Below are 24,584 nucleotides of genomic sequence, written 5' to 3'. Positions count from 1 at the left end.
CCTTGTTTCGGGTGCCATCGGCATTATATACCGGAACGGGTTGGGCTGCCTGTTTGAGATTGAGGGCGTGGTTCTGGGCCCAGGCGCGATCCACGGAACTGCCCGTGGCCCCGCTGTCCACCAACACCTTCACCGAGTGGGTTTCGCGAGTGTCCAGGGTTTCTAACTGCACGGTAATTGATACATTTCGACCTTTTCTTCCTCGTATGTACATGGGTGGTTTAGTAAGGTCCTCCATCCACTCCCACCTATGTCGAGCCTCAGCAGCCGTCTCGGGTTGCTCCTTGAGGGCTTCCCACAATTCTACTGTCACTTCCCCCGTGCGACGAGGGTGCACCCATCGACGGAGGGCAGCGAAAGCGGCCGCCTCGTTGGTGGCGAGTCGCAACGCTCTTCGGGTCCAGTGCGGCCCGAAGGGTTCGTAGTAGGTGTCTTGGACAGGAGTTCGCTTCGTAGGTACCGGCTCCATGATAGGGGTCACAGAAGACTTCCCTTGCGGTAATCGGACCGGTATGTCGGACCGTAGGTAGGCTTCCTCGTCTTCTACTTCTTCTAAAGAAACCGATGGCGTCTTCCCTCGAAGTGGCATTTGGTCACCGGGACGAGAAAGGTCCCGAGGCGGCACTTGGGCGCCTTTGGTAGTCGAGGTGGTGGAGGAGGGCTCGCTGCCCTGTGTTCAGCCCTGGCCTCGGGCGCTTGTGCGCGACGTTGTAACCTCCACTGTAGATCCATGCTTACTGCTCTTCCTACACCCGGCGGTACTTCGGGTAACCCTTCGCGGACGCACACATATTGGCTCCCTCGAAAGGTCCTCACTGTTTGCCGATGTAAGGGCTACTGGGTGAGGGTGGTCTTCCGAGTTCACCGCCTCAGCTGCTTTTCCGACGCCTCCCGCTGGAACAGACGGCCCCACAAGCGGGGACGCAGGCCCAGCGGGCTGGGTTGTCGACCTTTCTCCCTCTCCGGGGTGACCTCCCTTCGTCAAGGGTGCAGTCGGGACTCGACCTAGGGGGCTCTGCCCTCGAGGGGCTTTCCCTGTGCGGTGAGCCGGGGGTTCCTGAGCTTGGATGGCCCCTAGGGGTTCAGTACTGAGCGCAGGCTGCGCGGAGTGGCGGAAATCCCCTCCTACGCCATTGGCGTTGTGCGATTCCTCGTTCTTAGCTTCTTCGACTGGTAACACGGCAAAAAAATTGATATATTGATCATACGGGGTACCTACATACGTAGTATGAGTCCGACTAGAATTACATGAGCGCGCACCAGTAGAGACTAAGTCCTTAGCTGACGCCGTCGAATCGCTTATTTCGACGCCGGCTCGTCTTTTGACGACTCCTTCTCCTTCTCCTTGACCTCTTCGATCTTTGTGTCCTTTCCTAATTCCTCCTTCTCGGCTTCAGCAAGTAGTTGACGGAGGCGAGCGACGTTGGGTTTCTTGCGAGGGGGGAGTTTGACGGGAAGCCATTTCGACTTGTCGTTGGGGCATTTATGCTTCGGGGTCCATCCGGTATTCCCACACTTGAAGCACCGCTTGTCGGATCGCAACTTGTCGATCTCCATCGGCTGCCCGGCCCCTCCATAGGTGGTTCCCGTGGAGTCCTTCTTGTCGCCGCTAGACCCACCTCCCTTCTGCTGGTTTTGGTTGCCTCGACCCGAGCCACTTGGGTTCGAGGAGGTCTTACTTGCGAGGCTCTGGGCCACGTCATATCGGTAGTTGGCGTCGATCCTCAGGACCCACGCCTTCCACTGTGCGTAGGTTGTGGGGCGCTCGTTGTCCCCATGCATAACCGTCTTGCGCACCATCGGCCTAATCGCCGCTTCCACCGCCTCGAACATTTGTTTCTCATCTCCGAACTCCCCGCACTTGTGAGCCAATCGTTCGAACTTCGCGAAGAATTCGACTGCGGACTTGAATTCCGACTGTTGAACCTTCTTCCACTCTGCCTTCCAAATTGCGAGCTCCGCGACTTCCCGGAATTCTACCGTGAGGTCATGGGAGAATTCGTCCCATGTGGGGAACCTCCAATGCCCCCGATCGTCCCGGTACTTGTAGTATTGGTCGCCCCACCATTCCTTCGCTTTCTCCCATAAGTACCCCTGCGCGAACGTAATGCGATAGGGGTTCTGTCCCTGGTCGTTCATCGTAAAGTGGACCGGGAATACCTGAAAATACATCTTGCAGTGATGGAGGAAACGGTTGATGTCCGTGGATTCCCCGGTGAAATACTCGGGTTGCGTAATTAACTTTGGCTTTATGTCATTCCACGGGTTATTCTCTTTTCCCTCTGCCAACGTCCAGGGCGGTATTGGGTCCAGGGGTGAAGGTACGTGGGGCGGCACCGGAGGGTTCGGCGGTCGCAGCAACGACCTGAGACGATAATTTTCCCCGGGTGGAGGGTAATCGCCCGGGTACACGGGTCGACGCGGGGGTTGAGATGGCGGTCGGGGCGGTACGGTAGACTGCTTTCCTTTGTTGGAGGGCCCTGCGCCAGGGTCGTCCATGTCGTCGTCGTCGTCGCCTGGTCCTGCTCCGGCCCAAAAGGCCTGCATTTCTAGTGGGTTAGGCATCGGCTGAGGTCGCCGATAGGGCTCACATCCCTGCTGAGGCGCCCCGGGGTTCATCATATTCCAGACGAGAGCCGCCCGGTGCCACGTCTCTACTTCGAGGATATTCTTCATGAGGTATATGTCCCCCATGCTTTTCGCGCTCCGGTAGTCCTCTCCTGCTTCCGTGAGCATCCACTGTGGATCTTTCTCCATGTCTTCCATTAGAATTTCATATAGCCCGTGCCATGGAAGGAGGTTGAAAATGGCCGGGCGTGGAATGGGTCCTCTAAGAAGGACCTGCCTCACCGCCTCCATTACTGTCGGCTCGAGGGTTCAGCTTGGGGGTCGACTGGGCATCCTCTGCCACCTTCCTCTCTCTGGTGAGGTGGTCAAGCTCCTTGTTTCGCCTAAATCTTCCGATGTCTGAGTCCTCGTTGGTGATCTCCTCCTGGTAGTCGTTCCATGCTCTGCTCCTGGCTTCGAGGTCTGTTCCCGCTCGTCTTGCTCTGCCGGTGTAGCGAACGGCGGCTGCTCGAATTCTGTTCTCGACCTCTGCCTCGGTAGCATCGGGCTCGAGGGGAAGGTCCCACCAGCCATTGGGTCCTTGGAGGGCATCCTCCTCGGCCCTGCGGATGCGTGCATCGTGCGCTCTTCCTCTGTCCATTCTGGCCTGGATTTCTGGGGACTCCCTGGCATCTCGAGGGAGTCTGAGGGACTCGACGTACGTGTGATATAGGAGTGGCCACGGACGCTGAGCGAGAGGGACGGGGTCAGCGAAGGCTCTCGAGGGTACGGATGGGCTCCAATTGGAGACTCCGGCAAGACGTTCGGCAGCGGTAATTGTTCCAAGTTCTTCGGTGTCGTAGTCCGAGAACTCGCTCCAAAGCTCCCCACTCGTCGACTCGTCTTCGGAGACGGCGGAAGAGAGCAGGGGGCTCTCGGTCCTAGCGGTGGTGGATCTGGGAGAGTCCCTGGCCACAGGAGTTTCTTCCCTTGGGTCGGGGTAGACCCAACTGGTACTTGGATACCAGGCAATGGGTGGTCCTTGATCAATTGGCCAGGACTCTGGAATAAGGTGTGGGACAGCTGTACCGGTGGTAGCCGCGGAGGCTCCGAGGCCAAGCTCTCCGGAATCGGTGTCGTAGTCGTCCTCCTGGGCGACCCTGTATCTCCTACTCTCACTCTTCCAGACTGCGTCTGTCCACTTGTTCCCTGACCGGCCGCTGTACTTGTCTCCGGTATAGGTTGCATCTTCCTCCTCGTTCGGGTAGAGGTTGTTGAGGAGGTCGTCGAGTCGGGTTCTCTCCCACTCGGAGAGCTCGTCCCCTTCGAACTCGGTATCAGGCGTTTCTTCGCCCTCGACCAGATTCCTGGTGTCTTGTCCTCGGCCTCCGTCGGTGCCAGACTCGTTTTGGACTGGAGACTGGTCGAAGAGACCTGGTAAGGGCGAGTCTCCTCGGTCGAGGAGTACCCCCCGGGTATCGGTGATGTCGATTGAGTCGACTGCTGCGCTGGAGGCGCTTCTGTAGGAGTCGGTGCTCGACTCTGAGGATCGCGAGCTGGGTCGCAACGAGGTGTAGAGGGATCCTCCAGGTTCCCCGGAGGCAGCGGATTCGACATCTTGTAGCGTTTGTTGAGATGCCACGGGGATGTGAATTATTGGTGGCGGATACGCCGGAGTGCTGGGAACGTAGTGGAACGGCAGCTGCGTGCGGACTCGTTCCTGTCGCTGAAAACAGCGGCATAGATGGTACAAAGTAATGGACAAGAAAAAGAGTATAAAAGTCGCGAAGACGGCGGGAATGGCGTCGGACCAGGGCATCCGTGAGTGGATCTATCCTTGGCGTAAGTCGACGATTGACCATGCAAGCTGGTAGACAGCAAGTATGGTGAGGACAATAAGGAGTGCGATAATCAGGCTGAGGTCGGTCTCGTAATTGGAACCGTTCATCAACACAATTTCGCAGTTTTCGTCGGGAGGGGTGCTCGTCGATATCAACAACAAGATTGTTAATATTGAGGCGAGCTGGAGAGCGAGAATAAAGGGTTTCGTGTTTTTAATGATGGCGTAGGAATCCGACCCAGAGTAGCAGGAGAAATCCTGCAAACACTGGAGATGGGATGTATACGCAGGTGAGGAATACTCGAAGGATGGTTACGATAACCAATCCAAGCGGGTCGTTGAGGAGAAACTGCAGCACGGAGAGTGCCACAACGATGAAGAGAATAATAGGAAAAATGTTGGGCAACGATAAGTCGTTGGGCAACTGAAGACGAGCTTCGGCTAAATGTTAGCCACTAACTCTATCGACTTAGATCGTGCTAGGATCGCTACTCGCACTTCGGTAGACGATACTCTAACAAGTCAAAGGCGATGAAAGTCGATGGGACAAGTAGTCACGAAGGACGGAGTTCGATGTTAGGTAGATTAAACCTTAGCCGAAGCTGGAGTTTAGACCAGCTGAGGCTCTACTTAAATACACGTTGGTAGCTAAAAATAGTACTGTGGGAGTCAGTCCGTGATGATCGCTCGTGCGTAATCTGGCTGACTAAAGAAAGGAAAAGAAAAGAAAAGGAAAAAGAAAAAGAAAAAGAATAACCGTAACAATTCCCACATTGCCCATAACAGCATCTTGACTTCAGTCATCGCTCCGATTTCCAGACACTGGTGTGGGACCTCACCAGTTCCCAATAAGGCTCCAATTCGTACACTTCAAGAAGCAGAGCGTGAAGCTGTTAAGCTGAATGCTGATGAAACAGACGTGCAGGCCTTGTCCTGGCTGTTCTCCATGTCATCGAACCCTAGTGTTCAGAGGATTGTTGTAGAATCAACCAGCGCTTTACCGATACAATCTGTCGCCTCCGTACAACGTTATACGGAAGGGCTTCCGAGGGTCTGCGCCTATACACTTAGAGAACTTCTGGATGATGCCGAACGAAGTGATGCTGCTGTTGACACAAACAAACTGGACCGCTGTATCTGTGCACACCTTCGCTTTCAGTGTCATAGTTTCTTTATTGAAATGTCTAGTCACCAGAAGGACTAATTGGTGCCAGATCTTTGTGCAGAGCTTTTCGCTGTTGACGACTTTGAGAACTCCCAAAATGTCCGAGACCTCATTGTAGCTAATCTACGAACCCCGCCATACCATCAGAGCCTACGCCTGCAACCCCTAGTGTGGGGTCGTCTTCTTTCCAAGATCCTACCCTTTGACCATAAAGTGTATGAACTTCTGTTCCATGCACTTCCGACAATCTACTGGCATGCCAATTTCAAATGTCCTCCCCATTTCTTTCCAAATGCAGGATTACCAATATTGATGACACCCACAGGTGACCATCTGCAGACTCTTTTCAAAGCCATCTCCAAATCCCTCTTCATGTCCATTGGCAATATCTTGCTCAAAGGCTGTGACGATTTTGAGGACCAGGATAGTGTATCCTATCATGATTCCACATCACAGCTCTCTGATCCTGATGATTCCCGAGTTCAACTTCTCTTGAGCATGGCAGGTTCCTCTTCGATACACAGGATGAATGCACTTGATTCCTCTCCGGAAACATTTTTCAGAGCTGTCCTACTGGGAATTATGGCTTACATGGGTGTCAAAAGTGATATAATCAATCAACCCAAAGGCAGCATGTCTCCCGTTCCCCTTGACAACAATCGCTCTACTGTACTAAGGCTGCTCTACATGTTAGTTTCATCAGAGGAGTACCATGTTGGCAACGATTCAATGTGCATTAAAGATCAGTGTCTCACCTTGATCATCTTCTTTCGGGTTCTCAACTGCACATACCCTCACCCTGAATATAACTTTTCTGCCGAGTTGACCGCCAAATTCGTGTCCATTGCTTTTCAGGATGATGCATGGTTATCGGGCCCTGAGATGGGCCGTTTTTCCATCGGAGAAGCAGCTGAACTCGTCATCCATCTATTTGAGCATTCTTTCACCATGAATGTGGCCTTTGCTCATTTTGTTGACAAGCAACTCTTTGGCTCCTTCTCCATCTCCCGCTCCTCTGATTGGGACCTATCAACCATCATAGGCACCTTTGTCGCCAGGCTGTCATCTGGAGAATTGGATCCTCTGATACAGCAGAGATCTCTGGACTACCTCCATGAGCATGGGTCCCTTCACACAGCTTGCACTGTTCTAATTGTTAACAATAACATCACTGCACTTCGTCAACTCACACTCCTGCATTGTAATGACCCTGTTTGGCCCCAATGCTTGCAGAGTCTTCAGGAGGAAGAACACCATCTTCAACAGCTTTTCGGCTATCCCAAAGAGTGGATTACCTGGTGCATTGCAGATCTCAAAGCTGACATCGAACAAAATTGGATAAAACTCGCAACAGGTGTGCATAGCTCTGGCATGACTCACGACATGCGACCTGTTCAGGAAGACAATGAACAGATAAAAAGTGCTTGGTCAAAAGTGAAAGTACTGCCCCCTCTATTACATTGGGTCAGGCAGCACCACACTAGAGAAGCTCTTTCTGAGGAAGTAGAACTGGTCTAGTAATGGGTGACTAGGTTTGGTACCATCCAAGAATGCATTGATGTCATTGTACCAGATTTATTTAATAGCTCCTTTACTTTACTGGACATGGCTACTTGTTTGAAAACTTGGATTTTGTCATCAAGGTTCAGAGCTAGGCTCTTTGCAAATGTTCACAGTAACAGCACCATGTCCTCCTTCAATAATACCGGTTGAATTATGGTTTACATCTAATCTCAATCCCTGTAGCAGCAGTTTCATGCCAGTCCCAGATTTTTCCTTTATCACCCGGAGGATAGCCAAATTATTTGGGCCATGAGAACTCTATGTTCGACACTTGCGTGCACGCGTTCAACAGTGTTTGCATATGTGATACGTTCAGGTGCGTGGCCTGCAAATGGCTAATCTCATTTCTGAGTTGATGATACTGGTCATACCCATACCTGCTTACAGACTGCAGGTGGTTTCATGCAGGCAGCAGCTGGCCCGATGCTAAAGACGGTCATCTCATCCACCTATCCTTCTTGTAGCACCATCTTTATACATTTGGTCATGGCGGCATCTCTCCCTGAAAGGATGGCTGTATACATTGACACGTCAAGGCCCTAGCAATTTCTGATACAACTTTTTCAATACAACACCTACCCAGTAAAGTGCATGGTCTGATCACCTTTGAGCGTTGCACGTAGATAGGACCAAGATCAGGCTACAGAGAGGTTTTTTGTTTAAAAAAAAACAAAATCTATATTTCGGAACCGCAACCCATAATCTATGTACAGAGACGTGGCAGCGCTTGCTCGTAGCCAGTCCCAGTAGCTACTGTACGTACACGGAGGGATTTTCAGACCTTTAATGATATAGTTTTCTCGTGTCTTCATGTGTTGAGTCCTTGATATCCAGGGGGGGTTGATGCCACCATAACTCAGGCTATGGGGCACGAGGCTACAGAGAGGTGAGTGCAAGTGGAGTCAGTGAATCGAAAAAGCTTACCCATCCCTCTGAGTCGCATATTTCCCGCCCCTGCCGCATCCTTGCTCACACACTCTCTGGATGATAATAGGTCATCTCAGTGCGATATCCATCCATAAAAAAGGCTTGCATCGACTTTGCGAGGAGGCAGTGAATGCACTGTCCCCGTTCGTTGGAGTTGAAGGGAGGATCATTAGGTTACTCGGAGGCATATCAGGATCAGGCTGTGGAAAGGTTGAGGACCTCTGAATACGGGTGAAGGAGAGAACCTACGACACTTCTCTCACTGCTCCATCGTTTCCTCACTCCGATTTGTCGTGCTTCCTATTGCCTCGCCTCTGGATGAAAATTCAAAATCAGGCCCCGCTGCTAATGGAGAGCTCATCGTCGCATGTCAGCGGTGACTCATCCCGAAAAGTTGTCGAAGGATGCATCCATGGACTCTGTGTGAGATGTCAATGAGGATGTACACAAACTGTTTGGCATGCGAGAGAATCGCCGGCACCCAGGATAGGCGTTTGGCCATCTCCTCCACATCCAAGCCTAGTGTAGGGGGGGGCGAAAATATCGAACTTTTGGCAGTTAAAAGAAAGTTGGCTGAAATGAAAGATCAATACCGTTACTATATGAAATCAACGCCAATCCTTACCCCACAACACAGCACCCAGCGACTTGAGAAATAAATTCATCTTGCAATTTTTTGAGCCAAGGTAAGAAGTAAAAAGAGACGTAGAATATAGGAGTATGGTGGTAAGAGACGAGAAGGATGTCGATGATGACTTGTTTTGTTTGACTCGACACGGCCAAACATTCCTCATCAGGCAGTAGCGTCTTGCTCTAGTACGTAACAACTTTATTTTCTTGCTTCCTCCTGACACTGCGTAGTTCGCTCGAGACAGACAAGCTTAATAAAGAATGTTGACCGGACGACCGTCTCTTCGCCCAACTCAGTTTCATCGATCTCTCGTTACTCGCTCCCTACCCTGACCAGTCAGGAGAACGCGCTACCCCTTCTCACGGGCTTTGTTGTCATCCTCCCCGTCCGCGCGCGCATCACCTTCATGTCCGTCCCTTCCCCAATACCGCCTTTCATCTCCTCTCATCTTCACTTTTCCTCTCAGTCATCACGCATCACCCTCCATGGAGGCAGCATCGCGAGAAGGACGCGTTTTCGTGTCGGGTAGGCAAAAGAAAGCCAGCGTCGTGCAAAGGAGGGAGATGTCATGTGTGTGCGAACGTGAAAAGGAAAAGAGCTAAGCACTTACCATGGCTCTAGAAGTCAATGGTGGTACCACCTCCTGGCGCCTCGTGCAAGTGGAGTCGGTAAACACAAAGGACTTACCTCTCCCCCGTTCGGAGGAGGAATAGTAAGTATTGTCTTCTCACTCACCTTGACTGATACTCACCATCTCTGTAGTGCCAACTTTATTCTTTCGGTCACGACAACACAGGGAGGCACACCCCGCCCCGAGTCACGACATCCGCGTTAGTAGGAGCGCGTCAACCCACGATCCAATTTCCCCTGAGACGACGTGTTTTCGTCAGGGGAGCATTGCAAAAGACGAAGATACATTCGTCGCCATTCTCAACGACGGAGACAAAGTAGAGGCGGCAATCTTCAAAGGCGACGATAGCCCTCGACTCCTTGACTTGCTCTCATTCTCGCGACCTCCACTCCCACCCATCTCTAGGCCTGGAGGAGCCAGTCCTTGGTGAGTTCTCTCTCACATGCTGCATGACATTTTCATCTTCCTCGAGCAGTATCACCTCATCCATACAGAGGGACCCATTTTCCATGCGAGCAAGCATGCAATTACCATGCGCGCGACAGTGAGCAGAAAACCTCTTGAATGTTCGAACAGCGGTGGGTCCTCTTCCTCTCTTTCCACAGCCCGATCCTCCTATCAACACGACGACCAGCGCCCTCACCCCTAATGCGAGCCTTTTTCCTGGATGGGAGTCGTGAAATATGTTTTTGTTCATGTTTTCCTGAAGTACGTAGTAAGGTCACATTGACGTCTCAAACGCTATAGAAGCATCCGTTCAGATGAAGAGGCTTTCCGGAGTAAAAACCTTCTCAGATATATATTCCATGTCGACTCAGAATTGTCACCAGAATAAAGATGGAGTGCAGCTGAAAGGCATACACATACATGTTTCTCCTTCATAGCAAGACTACGGCACCGTGTTTTATGGTAAAAGAGCTTTGCCGATCATCAACTCCCAACCCTCAGTCCACACCAAATGTGCGTCTCCACATGGGAAGCTTAACCTCCGGGAAATCATCCCAGCACAACTCGTCGTACAGGTCAGAAAAAAATGTCTTCAAACCTAAATCACACAAAGTTGAGCATGAAAAATCAAAAAGGAAATACACCTCCGAAGTCTCACTTGTGCAAGTTCTGCCCGCCTTCCAGAAACGATGGTTGATACCCCACATGTCTTTGCTTCGTTCTTCGCAGCAGGTGCGACCGTGAAAACTACGGACCCTGCCAGAGCACGTCGAGCTCTTCGCCGCAGAGAAATGGGATGACATATCAAACATGCACCTTAACCTCCAGCTGTACTGATTCATATCACACACCACTTCGCAAAGGAAGGACATCCATGACCTCTCGAGGATACTGGGATCGACTTCACCGATATCTGGAGGATCATCAACAGTGATACACCAATCTACGGGTAGGTCATCACGTTGTGTTGTCGCTTGATCAAGTCTTATGGAAAGTCGAGTTCGGATGAGTCGGTGGGACAGCCTGCAGTATGGTCCAGGAAGGGACTTGGTTTCGAGGTGGATGTACTGGATGTTGGGAAAACATTTGCGAAAGCCGGTGTAATTGGGTAGGTCGCAGAGGACTACGTATGGGAACATGGCGGAGTCACTGTTTGATTTGAGGAGATCGACATGGCAGGTGATGGTACGAGTGGATTCGGGAAGAAAAGGGCGGTAGATTGATGATTTTTGAGAATGGATAGTAGAGCAGAGGTAGAATAGATATGGGACAGTTGGGACGTAGATGTTCCGGGATGTGATATGGGCGTAGATGTCCCTCCAGAGGCGGCTGATGAGTGGGCATGCAGTCATAAAGGTGATACGGTCGTCAGATGTATGTTCAGAGTACCAAAACTCGGAGACGATAATCTCGACAAGCTCAAAGGGCAGCTGGGGGTTAGAGTCATCCATAGTTTCTTGAGAGAAGCTACAGGGGTTAAGTACTGGGTACTAGTGGGCAGCTTGGAAATGAGGAGTTGCAGCCCAAGACTGAGACTTGTCTTGAAGGGATTTTATCACGGGATAGCCAACCCGACGACCCTGAAGAGCTCGCACAAGACACATGAGCCAGTACGAAGCACCGAAATGGATCTTTGTACCACGGTATTTACAAGTAGTATCGTCGGGCTATGGGCTTCTCTCCACTATATAAAACCGTGACGACAATACCGATGGCAAGTGCTCCGACCGTAATAAAAAGAGATAGTCGCCCATCCCTTGCTGAGATTATCGTACATCTACAATACCGAGAGGTCAGTTTATCAAATGTCTGAGCCTGAGGTCGATGTGCACCGACCTGACCAGCCTACAACAGGTCCGACTACGCACAAGCGAGTCAGAAAAAATCCCGAACGAGCTATAGTAAGGCAGATATTCATACCTGTTGCTCCTGCCCCATACGCCAGACTGAAAATTCCCGAAACATGAGCATCTAGGCCAATAGATTTCATTGGCGAGGGAGCCAGTGAAGAAAATCATCCTGCACGTACATCCAATACCGTCTACATTTCGTGACACTGACGCAAGCTCTGCTGAAACAGGAGACCAGACTGCAGTGGTGAAGAAGACTGGTGTATGAATACCAGGACCCTGTAAGATCGACAAAGTTCGATGCTTACGATCACTTACTTGCAGAGGCATAAGCCACGATGAACAAAGCCATATGACCATTTATCGTCCTCACGATATACCACGGTAATGGAGAGGGATCAATGCGCTTATGATCACCAGAGGAGGGACCTTGCCGATCCGTCAGCCAACCTGAGAGAGGCGAAGCTAATGTGATTCATAAGGATAGGTACAGGAATGGGAATCAGTATTACCCACCGAAAAGAGTAGGAATGGCAGCGGCCAAGAGGACGAGACCAACCTCCGATGGATTGAGCCCCCAAACACTGTTCAAATGGCTAGATATAACAGGTTCCTGCATGCCGAAAGCCATGCTATATAGGCCTAGTCACATCAAGGAGGAAGGAAGAAAAGTAGGGAGGACATGCCCGGCGAAGAATAGGACACAAGTTGCCGTTAGAGCACGTTTTGACTGGAACAGAAGACGGAGAACTTGTGTAAAAGATATGCTTTTTTGCTGTACGGTGTTATCATTGTCCGACGTGTCCCTCTCCAGTGCGAGACTATCGGGAGAAGAGGGCTGTTTTTGTGAGTCCTTGCATTCAATAGTGAGAAACTGGAACACAAGATCCAAAAAGGCGACAATGATCCCGAAAATGAAGGGCCCACGAAAGCCGAAACGGGTGTAAAGCGCCCCGCCTAATGGGAGCCCAAGGAGCTCTCTGAAAAGATATCATTTACTGAATTCAAAAGAAGAGGATGTATTACCCAAAGGAAGCGCCGGACATTGCGATCCCGAGCTGCCCCTGACATGCGATGAGACGAGCAAATGCGAGCATTTGAGATAGTACGCACTTCCAGCGAGTTCTGTGGGACTTTTATCGCACCTAGAAGATGAAGTCCAAGGGCGTCAAAATATGGTCCTGCATAGAGACGTGACTCACAAAAGCTGCCAAGCCAGTTCCCCACGTCATGGAGGATCCAACGCCCTGGAGAACTCGTGCGAGGACCATCAGCCAGTAAGTCGGGGCCTCCATGAACATGATTTGGGAACCTATGAGTATGAGTACTCCAAGAACGAGGGGTAATTTTCGTGAATCGCATTTTTCAGACCACACAGCGACGGGGATGGCAGCTACGACTGAGTTGTCAGCTCTTAATCTTATCGCATTGCGAAGAATAAATATACCAGAGATAAGACCTCCGTACTGAGAATGATTAGGTTAGATCCTGATTCTACGATAAATTGATTGTGACCATACGTATGCGAAGAGAAGCCATCCCGCCAGGGAGGATACATCGTTACACCCGAGGCGTCCGAGCTGGAAAGGAACAACGGGGATGACCATAGAATAAATGAGAAGATCTGTAGCGAGACCTGTTTTGCTATAAGTGAGTTTGTCTCGGGAGGACGTGTCGAACCACACCTAGCCAAACTACGAACGTTGCAAACCAGTACGATGATCTGCATTTCCGAGACCAAGAGAGCAACAGGGATGCGTGGCAGTCAACGCTGGTGACGGAGGTGTCATTTGGGGTGGTTGAGGCCTGCATGGTAAATATGGTAACACATCTCAATCGGCGAGATTTATACTCTGAAGGAGAAGCATGCAGACGATGGTCCCAGAGATCGAACGTGACCGAATCCTATCTTTCTTCTCAGGGAGGATCACTATGCACATCTGAGAGGCGTCTTCCTGTTCAGGCAATTTTCAATAGCCATGATCATGAAGCCGAAGCGCGAAGATGGGGGTGGTGCAAGAAGAGAAGCCGATGTGCATTATTTACGTCACTGCCGCAACCGCTGTTCAAGAACCGTACGACGAGCTCTAACAATGCATTCAAACAGAATGGCCCATTTTGTCGTCATTCAACGTTCAACCTTGTGGCACTTGGCTCCATAGTAAAAATTACTGAAGTCATTTGTTAGCACGCATTACCCAAGTGTACAAGAAACGTACTTACAATTATATCAAATTTCGTTATCTGTAAAATCACAGCTATGGGTCAACACGTCTTAGAGGTAGAATAAAGAAGAATAACATCACATGCTACTGACGAAGCAAAGAGGCATTCACCACCACCAGGACAAATATTGACGGCCGCGAGGCTATAAGCAAGCAATGAGAAGAAAATCGTCTTATCTCTACTTTTCTTCTACTACCGGTTCCTGTGACGCGGTATCGATACGGCTCGCTCCAGTAACGCCATCCTCGTGCTGTGTGAGGTGGTTAAATAATACCCGGTAATCGAAGCAGAGGGCGGGTGTTGCATGGAGACGTCATCGAGGCTCCTGTGCTCTCTGAAGCAATAGAAGGTGCTGCGAGAAGGCTGGGTACCATGGATGGGGGTGAGGACTAATGAACACTTACCCCCGCTCATCCTGTCACCACCTATGCTCCCTCTACATCGTTGACGGTAGCGACGAGCGTGCCTTCGTCTTTGTGATGCTTTATCGGATCGTGGGTTAACGCTCCCTGCTGGAAAATAGCACGGACGTCCGTAGCTCGAGGGTTCTACATAGATGGGATTCCGGAGTAAAACTGTAAGACCCGGCTAACGAGGTGAGCAACAAACGACATAGACTGAATGGGAGGAACTTACCATCCCGGCACCCATGCACCTCCTCCCTTCTTCAGCTGCTTCCCTCGCACTCCAGAGCTTGCCCTATGCATCGTCTAGCGGGAGGCGTCCTCTTCGTGCTGCTCGTCAGCGGACGCGTTGCCAGGGTGTTCGTCGTAGCCGAAAGAACGTCCAAGCACCTTCACACAGTAGTTCAAGAGCTTGAATGATGTTGGTCTACCAGTGCCTGTGCGATGCGCACTGCAACGCGGTATCGAGACGGCTCACAAGTAGGTGGGCGTTGATCAAAATAGACTATTTGGCTCGGTGTCGTCGTGTCAAACAAAGCGCCTTAACCCATCCGGTCATTTTACATCTAATGTTACCCCTCGACACTACTGAAGGCTTCCTTTCTTCCTTCCAACACAGCATGAAGCATCTGCGAGAGTTTCAGACATTTTACGAGCCAATTTGAGTTGATATTATATCATGCTTACCCTTCGCCGATCTCAGCCGACTTTTTTTGACTGTCCAAGAGCTCAAGATTCCGAACGAGAATCTTTGGCCCAGCGAGTGGAGAGGGAGAGCTCGACATAGGGCTCGGCTTGGGAGCGGAGAAGACGTGAAAGATTCCTAGACTCCAAGCTAGGTATCTAAAGTGTGCCGAGTGAATTTTCCATCCTAAACTTTTCCTGCTGTCGATGGCTGTGGAGGATATCGAGACTGGTGATGATGGAGAGTGGTAAAACATGCTGGTATTGGTATGGTAGTACATTGAGTCAGTAATTTAGACGAATTTATAAAGCTAGAGCCGCGGACAGCTCCATCTCATGCCTTAGCTGGCCGCAAATCTCAGCGGGGGCATCCTTGGACGTGTAGACTCGCAAACCGAGGAAAATCGAGTCATCCTCAGACACACTTTTGATATCCCTGGCGATCTTTGCCTTGTCGTCATCGTCGTCGGAGAATTGGGAGACAACATCAGTCTTGTCAATGTCGACTGTTTTGTCGGTATCTGTGGAGATGGCTTCTACGGGACCATCCTCGTCCGTTTTCTTCTTCTCTTCCTTCCCCTCGACTTTCTCTTCATGTATTTCCTCGGTCGTCTCATCCTTCCTGAGGCTAGGACTATCCTTCGTGTCTTCCTTGTCAGTACTTTCCCCAGGTGGGTTTTCAGTCTTCTCTCCGTCCTCTTCTTTCTCGACTACCTTCTCTCCAGCGGCAACTTTCATTTCTGCAACAAATTTCTCCTCCTCCGCTTTCCTGATCGCTAACGCCTTCTGTTCCAACTCGGACAGATCCTGTCCAGCGAGAATATCCAAAGGAATGGGCAGATTCTGGGCTTGCGAGCTATTTATCAATGTTTTCATGAGCCGTCCCGTCGACTGTGAAAGAGACACTACCTTGCATTGAAGTCTACAAGAAGGGAAGGATTAGTTAGATACATGAGACAGGTACTATTATCGTGACTCACTCATAGCAATGGATTGACTCTTGGCGCGCTCAGTGAGTACCCTCGAAAGGAAACGCGAGTTCCAATTCTCGATGCCTTCTTGGAGGTATGTCTAGTAGCAGTCAGAAAGCATCACACAGAGATATGTTTGTCCGTCTTACCGATGGACGATATACGAAGCGATCCAGACGAACCTGAATCGAAATCAGAGTGAGTGATGTACCCACCCAGAACAAACCCGTAACGTACATGTACGACATACGAACCCGCTTCCAAGTCCAGCTCAACGTTCACGCTCCGCGCCAGGATCCTAGACGTCGAAGATTGCGCAATAAGATCCTTTCCCCCTTTTTTGAACACTGCGAAATCAAAGGTCCAGTGGGAGCGCCCTGATATAGGCGCAAAGTAACGGTCGTCTAACTGGGATAGGACGATCACAGCCTTGGTAGCAGCAGGTAAGGTGATGGTGACTATAGCAGCGACTCAGCACAGCAGCGAACACAAGCAGCAAAAATAAAACGTACATGATACATCCCCGTACGTCCAGGCTGAAGGAAGCGGGCGTGTTGTTACCTGAAGCCACTGAGAGGACATGACCCAGTGCGCATCAAACAAAATAGTCTTGTCAATCTGCTCCCAGCATGCCAAAAAGTCCGAGTCTGCATCAAGGCCGTGAGGATGAGCGAAACCTGGGCAAGGAAGGAAAAGGAACACGCACACTCCATGACGAATTGCCCATCATCTCCAAAGGAATGTCCAAGTTGGGGAAGCACCTCAAGCCATTCCGGTGTCCACTCCTTCGATCCATCCGACCAAGGGCCAGTCCATTCGGAATCACCCCAAGGATTTCTGACGACAACGAAACGTTTTCCTTTGCATTCAACGGCTCTGAGAACCGAGTATGCATGCCCACCCATCAGACCACTGACTTTGATGGAATCCTCCCCGCTACGACTGGTATCGAGATCATCAAATGCGACTCCAAAGAGACGATCATGATTAGCATTCAGCAGCTCCTCAATCCAAAATAGATCTGGATCAAGGATGTCCTGGAGATTAACGTTGCGTTAGCTACTGCCGTGAAGAAGAAAAACATCAACTGCACGTTTGCGGGAATGAAACACGTTACACCGCTGTGGCTAAATTAGCTTACGGTTATATAAATAAGTTTGAATGAAAACGTACCCTGTGAGGTCTTCAATAGCCTCGCAAGCCCACCCACCGCTCAAGGCGCCATAACTCCCATGTAGTTTCGCGTACGCCTTTTCGATCAGTGGCACCCACGTCTCTCCATCAGTGCCGGACCTGGCAAAGTAGAGGGCAGCGCTCCCCTTGCGCGAAGATCTGTTGTAGAGCGCCTTGTCGTGGTGATAGAGTTGCTTTTCTGTGCCACTTAGCTCTTCAAATTTGGGAGTGGATGTATAGAGCAGGCTACAACAGGCTGAGATCACTGCGGAATGAATTAGGGAAGCAACTTACTCATCGATGACCACATCAACCCATTTATTGTCGCGGAAGAAGATGAATCCGTATACCCCAATCTTTTCGTCTCGCTGGATACAGCCTCAAGTGAGATGTATATCACTGAATGTGTCGAAAAGGATACGTACAGCAACACAGAATTTTTCCACTAATCCTGGGGATGTGCACATCGTTGCCAATGCGGACACAAACCAACAATCGCCAATAGCGCCCTGAACTATATCGTTCGAAGATGCGCCATCGATGAAAAACTGAGGATTGTCGAAGATCTGCGTGACGCGGAGTACATCAGAGGGGTTGTATGTTTCCTCGCTTGCAAGTCCATGAAGGCACCGAAATCTGTCATTCTGTAGATCAAATTCATGATCTCTGTGAAATTGAAAGTTAGATTACAGTAGGCTGCGAAGAATAATCGATAACAAACCGGAACTTTCGATTCTTCGTCTTGCATTCCTTTGCAATCCGTTCAACTTTTGTCTTGCAATCAGCTAGTGCCTTTTCTAGTTCAGCGGTTACTAATAGACCGGCGTGGTCTTGTTCTTGAAGGAACGACGTCGTGGTCTTCTCGACAGCCGGTTTGGCTTTGAAGAGGTTGAAGAGTGGCATTGGTCCTAGGAAGAGATTCGGAATCGACTCGCTGAGTTTTTATATCAAGTAAAGATTCCGTCGACGTGCCGTAAAGGGCGGAATTTTATATTTGATTCTGGTGCTTGTATGGGCGCTGAATAAAGGGTACCTTGTAACGTGTTGTAGGGGTTTAACTCGTTTTGATGTAGATGACCGGCAATCTCGGATGAACGTCTAGTAACCTGTCAATAAGTATAATGGTCAAATGTTTTGAAAGCTGCAGGAAACATACCTTTTGGCACCATGGATACATTGTGCAACAAACTGCAAGCAAGGAATGCATCTGGGACCTATGCTTGAGCGCTAATCTGGCGCTTAGACTGATCAGTGTAGCGATGTACAGGGCCTGGCTCAAGCCCGAAAGCCAGGCCAAGCCGGGCCAAGCCAAGCCGGGCCCTGGTGTCGGGCTTGAAGAGGCTTGGCTCAGGCTTGATCAGAAGGCCCAGGCCGGCTTTTGAGGATGTTGTAGCACTATAACTAGGCTTCGTAAATGACTACATGGTAATTTTGTCAAAGCTCTATAGTCCCTCAGAAATATGCGGTCGCAAAATGACAATCAATATTTCCGTGACTAGTGCTTGATAATCCCTGAGGCTTCTGGGAAAGCTGCTATTCTCAAAGAAGAGATAATAAAGGAAGTCAATATAGTAAGTAAAGCAGCAGATTTACGATGTAAACTATCCCCTGAAAGACAAGACTATAGTCAATAATGCACTCGACAATGAAAAATTTATTATTTGAACTGAAAACATGATTATCACTTCCTACTACCCAAGCCCTGGCCTGAGCCCGAGCCAAGCCTGAGCCCGGTAGGGCTTGGGCTCAGGGCTCGGGCTTACGATTTCGAAAGCCAGGCCCGCCTTAAGCCAAGCCCAAGCCCTAAAAGCCAGGCCAAGCCGGGCCCTGTACATCGCTAGATCAGTGATTATAATCTCGCGTTGATCTAGCCCCAGTGCCAGTCCAGACAAACTATTTTTTAATGTGTGCGCTCCCTTAATTGGGATCTGGGCGGAATCTGCTGGAACTTCCGACAGGCACCGAATAAGTCGTAAACGGTATGAGCGTCACGTCCGACACATCTCCTCTATGGCAACTTTCATTCAGATGGCAAATCAGGGAGCGATCGAGTCGCCACTGCTTTCCGACAGCATGAGCACTTGTTGTGAAATCGAGGTTCGCCGTGAGGCCAGGACATACGAGCTGTTCCGTTACCTCGTAACCCCAAGACTGATCGAGACTCAGCTATCGTCGGTCGTTTCGCAACGGAATTTTTGAAGTGCCTGAAATTCGATGCAGGACATTGAACGATGAATCGGACCTTCATCATTTGCGGTACCAGAAAGCAAGGTTCCTGCTTATGTCCGTGTCCTTGCAATTGACATTGAAATACCTAGGGATCCCGATGATTGTGACTGGTGACTGAAGCTATGGCCACCTTTCCAGTGTCATAACGTTATTCGCGGAGGAGGCCTGAGGAGACTGCATATTCTGGCTGGCACCCGAAGTCCTGCCAGTGTAATTATGCTCTTGTACTGCACGTTATCTACCATTACAAAATGACACTTGAAGACACCACCATTGTGAGTAGCCTGTCCTGCCGATGCTACTATCATCAGTCGTCACGTTCCGCAACAGCAATAGTAGAGTCATTCTGCAAAATCTTCGTATCTAATCTGTCGGTGAAGAGAGAGTAGTGACAAAAATGAGAGAGGCACCTCCACTTTCTGGCTGAGCAGCGAGCGGAAAGTTAAAGGACGGAGGGAAAATATGATCAGTAAGTTCGTTGTTGGAGTTGAAGATGAAGCGTGATGCTTGAAGACGCGTCGCGCCGGTCGCGTGGTGTCACTTTTGTGACAAAGTGTAACACATATTAGTCGGCTGATTCGGCCGAAATGGGGAAACCAGCCTGAGCGCGTCAAGCACCTTCTCCCAGCATCTTTGTTGGACTCTACCCGGTATCCAACCTTCACTTCCAATACAACCATCATGAGCATTCGCATCGCGGCAACCTCATTCGCCATCACCAACAAACCTACTTCCTTCCTTTCATGCTCATCATTCTCAAGCAGAGACGAATGCATCGACGCTACCTTGATGAAGAGCCGTACACGGGTGATGTTGAATTGTCTCATACCACTGACCACCATGTCCTTGTTCATTGGCACTCGATTGTTTTGTCTGCAGGCTGTTTCCTTTGCGAAGGATCTGGTCTGTCTGGTGCTCGGTTGTTACGTCCGCTGGTGGTCTCCTTTATGAAGGAGCTCACCAGTTTGGTGGTACTCGGTTGTTACGTCCGCTGATGGTCTCCTTTACGAAGGAGCTCATCAGTTGGGTGGTACTCGGTGTTCCGTCCGCAGGCAGTCTCTTTTTCGAAGGAGCTTGCCTGTTTGGTTGTACTCGGTTTCCGCTTTGTGGTTTTCATGGGCTAAGGCTCGAGCATTGCTACAGGCATGCTGTTCAGGGAAATGGCGGACCTTGTCAGTTATGCTCGCCTGATGCTCGTGTTCCCTTCCCGCTGTCTGGTTCCTTGTCAATGTTTGTCGGTGGATGGGTCAGACGCTGCCATTGTGTTTAGCATCTTTCATTCGCCCGCTGCTGACCTGTAATCTCCCTCTCCATGCAGCGCATGGCCTGTGCGCCATGTCTGAGTCTGTTATGTATTCTTGTTTATTAACATGTTCTTTTGTCGTCATCGCTGATGCACATGTCTCATTGTTTGGAATTTGGAACAATCCCTTACCTGGTTCCATGACGCGCTCTCGAATTGCTTCCTGGTTGGCTCTTGGTACTCCTATTGAAATTTGTTCCGTTACGACTTGGATCGCAGTAATATCGTCCGTGGTGTTCAACAGCCTTCGATGGTTGTTGGTCTGAATTTATGTCCTTCTTTCGTCGCCTTCCGCTACTTGTCCTTCCAACTTGTCAGTTCCACCGGTTTCGATACAATTCTTTCTGAGCGAGATATGTTCCCTTTGATTTAATTGTGTACCCTGTGAAGAGCTTTCGTTATCTGACCTTGCACGTGTCTTACAGCAGCTCCACCACGGATCCTAGGTGATATAGATAATGTTATGGCAGCGGTGAAGTTGTGTCTAATGGATATCAATTCCTTCATTGAAACGTCCTCCAAGTCTGTCCTATCTTTCTACCGATACTAGCTCTCGTGCCACAGTGCTGTCTGCAAGTCTGCCGTTGCGAATTTTCGCTCGATAATTATCTGAATGCGCCTATTCCCGCACACAGGAAGGCACTCATTCACTTACTGACTTCTTCCCATTCCCTTGCCGTCGAGATTCTGAGATGGAGTCAACACCATCATTGCTGTATTCCTCTGTATCCGGGTATGATGGGACTCGTACACTCCTCGCAGCAGATAGATAAGACTTGTGGATCTTTAGCAAAATATGTATTTGATGTTTTCCGTAAACTTTAATGCTGTCCCTCTACATTGTCCTTTGTATTGCTTCCTTATATACCCCGCGATGTGTCTCTACTCCAGCGCGACACACTCAACAGTGTGATCACAACGGTATGAGCCTTCGTGGCCACAGCGCATAGGCTTGCCATGTTTGGGCTGTGGGCCCGGCCGTTCCTTATTGGGACCTTGTGCCGGTACCAACACCAACACCAACACCAACACCTACATTGTTCTGCTACCTGTCCACAGATAAATGGTCCCTCTATGAAAAATATTCACATTGGGACAAAACGAGCTGGCGGCGAAGGGCTTGAAGTCCGAGTTATCGTTCTTCAACTTTATCTGTTCATTCGGTGCGAATTATTCACTGCGAAACTCACCAGTCAAAATACTAAACAGCGTAAAAGCTGGGGGCATTCTGATATGAACTCCCCATTGTCAAGTTTAATATTCCCTACACAAATAAGTGTATCCTTTCTATCTGAATTGGGAGGTGGAAAAGGACACAAGAGATCTCTGGGACGGTAGATGACAACAGCTAGTTCTACAAAGGTATAAATTGCAAGATAATTGACTACCCAGTACTGAAGCCATAGTACCTTCAAACGGGTCGTGCTATCGCGCGTTAACATATCCAACTTAATCCCATGGTGCTCGCAGCGAACCTAGAAGGTCTGTTGCTGCAACTGGAGATCTCTGAATAAGGGAGGACGTACTGTAGAGAAAAAGTCACTTGTCAACCGGAACATATAAATCGGGTTGACTGAAAATGCCGAAATGCGACTGCGTTCCAAAAGGGTTTTGGTCTAGTCTTTTTTGTGTAGCAATAAAGTGTTGTCCGGGTTGCTGCAGCCGTGCGATATGTCGATTGAAGCTCTCCGCATCCTCAGGCTTGGAACAATAAATTTTGATCGAACGAAGATTCTGGCTGTGCGATGATACCATTGCAATGAGGGATTCTTGCGATGAAGGTATATCGAAACAATATAGCCTTAGATGCTGCAAATTTGGGAGAAATCCGACGGGAGCAAGGGCATTGAAGGTATCTTGAATGCCCTGAAGGAAAAAAATTTCCAAGAACACTAGAGTGTCCATGAATAAGAATGACTCTCGGATAAAGATTTGATCATCGGTGTTCGAAGAACGGAAGACTAATCTGGAAAGGGAGCACCGCGAACGTCGGATGAAATCGTTCACGATCTGAACATCGCGGGGGTTTGCATCGCTGGTAGGGTCTGAGTTGATACGATGGACTGTGAGATTATTTAAGGAAGGTAGGCACAGGTGTGCTAGTACTCGCAGTGATGTCACAAAAAGGCACCGGACATTGGGAAGGGAAATGTGAAGGGGGGGGGGGGAGATATCCTGATCGTCTGTTCGATGTACCATGAGATGGCATTCTACGAGAGACAGATAAATTCCAAGGTTAGAGATATTCCTCGCATATGCCGCAAGATGAGTGATACGGGGAGGAAATATGAAATCCCTGAGACCGCGGGTACCGCATAAAGTCACCTTTTGAAGACGAGGGGCTTCAGCGAAGATGAATCGAGTACCTTCAGGCACGCCTGCTCCCAGTCTGCCGGTTTCTGGCATATCCAAAGCGGTCAAAGTGCAAGACTCCAGACAAGGAATCTTTCCGCGAACCACATTCAACCGCTCCAACACCTTCAGAGATGTACATAGCCGCAAGGTCCTCCACCGATATGACTCTTTGACAATCACGGAAAGAGCTTGAACGGCCATATCTTCATCGCTGTTGTAATCGAGTTTGAACATTATTTCAAGAGGATACTGTTCCGAATGATGAATCGCGGCTTTTAGTGCGTCGATGGTATAACGAGGAGCACGGAAACGACGGTGCTCGCCAGGGCAGGCACCTTGAACGGGGAGGGGACAGTAAAGTTAAGCGCTATATGTGACCAGAGCTGGGGATAGGATATAACTATATCTCTCCAAGCACCGCATACATGACAGAGCACCCACGGAACCTGTGAAAAAACCAGCACCACGCGATCTTCCTCGTGCCACCATGACGGCTTAGGTTTGTTAGCGTTCTGCCACTGCGAGATTTGCATCTCAGTGAAACACGGATCGAAGAACGTCCCTGGGAAGACGGCGAATGGGCACTGACATCGATGCATACGCTGCCTTGGATTTATAGACTGCGTCGCGATGACTTTGTACCTTTGATCTGATTGCATCGATGCGGTCTAGCAAGGTGTCGTATACCGAGACCTGTTGTTGGAGGTCCTCGATATTGGGGAGTATCCAGTCATGGTCGGTATCAAGGAAAGGTCGTGTGGCACGAAGAATACCAGAGACGTGAGAGTTTAGATTTTCAGGCGGGAATACAGGTTCTGGCACAGAATGTGCTACTGCATCCAAGTGGAACATCGCATCTGTAGCGTCCATGTGTGTCTCTAATTTACTTATGTTAATCCTCTTTATTACACAAGGCAAAGTGGAACGTACTTGGAGATTCCTGAAGCTGGCACTGTCCGTCACTCGAGGTAGAAGATGATGACTGGAAGACTGAATTGATTGGCCATCCCCGTTTATACAGCTAAGGTAAATAGAAGCAAACTCCTTCAAGCCTCGACCGCTCATCGTAGGAAACGATGAAAGATGAGTACCAATCCACCGGCTTCGCCAGGCGGTAAACGAACCAGTTCAGTCGGAGTTTGTGATTGTATTCCCGCTACCTTGGTAGTGGGTTAATGGGTATGTCCCTATTGTGCTTCCGTTTGGCGGAAAAAAGCAGTGTGCGAGCCAGCTCCTGTGCCCCCTATTATTTTTGTGGCGTGGGACGATCGTCCCTGCGCCGTCATCTACCGTTTTTGTCGATAACCGCCGTCACGGCTTGAGCAAGTTGAGCTCAAGCACGAACACTCAATACCAACGACCCTCCCTTGTACGGTAAGTCCTGGGCACCCGTTCATTATATGTACCATTCACAACAAGATATCGCATCATGAATGTGGAGTTTGAGTCAAGCGAATGCACACCGTCAATGCTGAATTGTACGCTTATGAAGTTGGCTTGACATATCCTGCACATTACTTAGGATTTTGTGCACAACCAATGTGTTTTAGACACGGTGCCAGACGGCTACCACTCGCACGTTCCAGTGTTGACATATCGTGAACGGTGCAGCACACAGTTGGCCTCATTGGTGTGAAC

At 49.8% G+C, this 24,584-nt stretch overlaps 6 protein-coding genes across 6 annotated transcripts; 2 read left to right on the top strand and 4 right to left on the bottom strand.

Annotated features, from left to right (window-relative positions):
• Positions 1 to 5,333: 5,333 nt before the first annotated feature.
• Positions 5,334 to 7,070, top strand: EV420DRAFT_1644294 (uncharacterized protein; the record flags this gene model as incomplete). Its single annotated transcript, XM_060477627.1, has 2 exons — positions 5,334 to 5,553; positions 5,602 to 7,070. The coding sequence occupies 2 exons, from the start codon at positions 5,334 to 5,336 to the stop codon at positions 7,068 to 7,070; spliced, it is 1,689 nt and encodes a 562-aa protein (XP_060329454.1).
• A 3,054-nt stretch (positions 7,071 to 10,124) lies between these two features.
• Positions 10,125 to 11,597, bottom strand: EV420DRAFT_542016 (uncharacterized protein). The gene is made up of 3 exons (XM_060482520.1): positions 11,588 to 11,597; positions 10,410 to 11,528; positions 10,125 to 10,349 (listed from the first exon to the last, which is right to left on the bottom strand). The coding sequence occupies exons 2-3, from the start codon at positions 11,200 to 11,202 to the stop codon at positions 10,249 to 10,251; spliced, it is 894 nt and encodes a 297-aa protein (XP_060329453.1). The 5' UTR covers positions 11,203 to 11,528; positions 11,588 to 11,597; the 3' UTR covers positions 10,125 to 10,248.
• EV420DRAFT_1271869 (major facilitator superfamily domain-containing protein) lies at positions 11,399 to 13,413 on the bottom strand (the record flags this gene model as incomplete). Its single annotated transcript, XM_060467666.1, has 10 exons — positions 11,399 to 11,511; positions 11,672 to 11,722; positions 11,781 to 11,858; positions 11,920 to 12,066; positions 12,118 to 12,197; positions 12,252 to 12,581; positions 12,628 to 12,713; positions 12,804 to 12,994; positions 13,100 to 13,237; positions 13,287 to 13,413. The coding sequence occupies 10 exons, from the start codon at positions 13,411 to 13,413 to the stop codon at positions 11,399 to 11,401; spliced, it is 1,341 nt and encodes a 446-aa protein (XP_060329452.1).
• Positions 13,414 to 15,160: 1,747 nt separating this feature from the next.
• EV420DRAFT_1551667 (cysteine proteinase) lies at positions 15,161 to 18,286 on the bottom strand. Its single transcript, XM_060473483.1, has 13 exons — positions 18,216 to 18,286; positions 17,781 to 18,157; positions 17,485 to 17,725; positions 17,354 to 17,427; positions 17,060 to 17,305; positions 16,980 to 17,007; positions 16,593 to 16,923; positions 16,399 to 16,533; positions 16,124 to 16,344; positions 16,036 to 16,068; positions 15,896 to 15,986; positions 15,825 to 15,837; positions 15,161 to 15,771 (listed from the first exon to the last, which is right to left on the bottom strand). The coding sequence occupies exons 2-13, from the start codon at positions 17,960 to 17,962 to the stop codon at positions 15,219 to 15,221; spliced, it is 2,148 nt and encodes a 715-aa protein (XP_060329451.1). The 5' UTR covers positions 17,963 to 18,157; positions 18,216 to 18,286; the 3' UTR covers positions 15,161 to 15,218.
• Positions 18,287 to 20,338: 2,052 nt separating this feature from the next.
• EV420DRAFT_1551661 (uncharacterized protein) lies at positions 20,339 to 20,926 on the top strand. Its single transcript, XM_060473482.1, has one exon. It carries the CDS (start codon positions 20,531 to 20,533, stop codon positions 20,855 to 20,857), a length of 327 nt encoding a protein of 108 aa, XP_060329450.1. The 5' UTR covers positions 20,339 to 20,530; the 3' UTR covers positions 20,858 to 20,926.
• Positions 20,927 to 22,130: 1,204 nt separating this feature from the next.
• Positions 22,131 to 23,816, bottom strand: EV420DRAFT_1644289 (uncharacterized protein; the record flags this gene model as incomplete). The annotated part of the gene is made up of 3 exons (XM_060477626.1): positions 22,131 to 23,195; positions 23,252 to 23,530; positions 23,589 to 23,816. 3 exons carry the CDS (start codon positions 23,814 to 23,816, stop codon positions 22,131 to 22,133), a joined length of 1,572 nt encoding a protein of 523 aa, XP_060329449.1.
• Positions 23,817 to 24,584: the final 768 nt, after the last annotated feature.

This window comes from Desarmillaria tabescens, assembly GCF_030435595.1.
Source record: "Desarmillaria tabescens strain CCBAS 213 chromosome Unknown EV420scaffold_23, whole genome shotgun sequence".
Lineage (NCBI taxonomy): Eukaryota > Fungi > Basidiomycota > Agaricomycetes > Agaricales > Physalacriaceae > Desarmillaria > Desarmillaria tabescens.
This window is presented reverse-complemented; position numbering and strand designations above follow the sequence as displayed.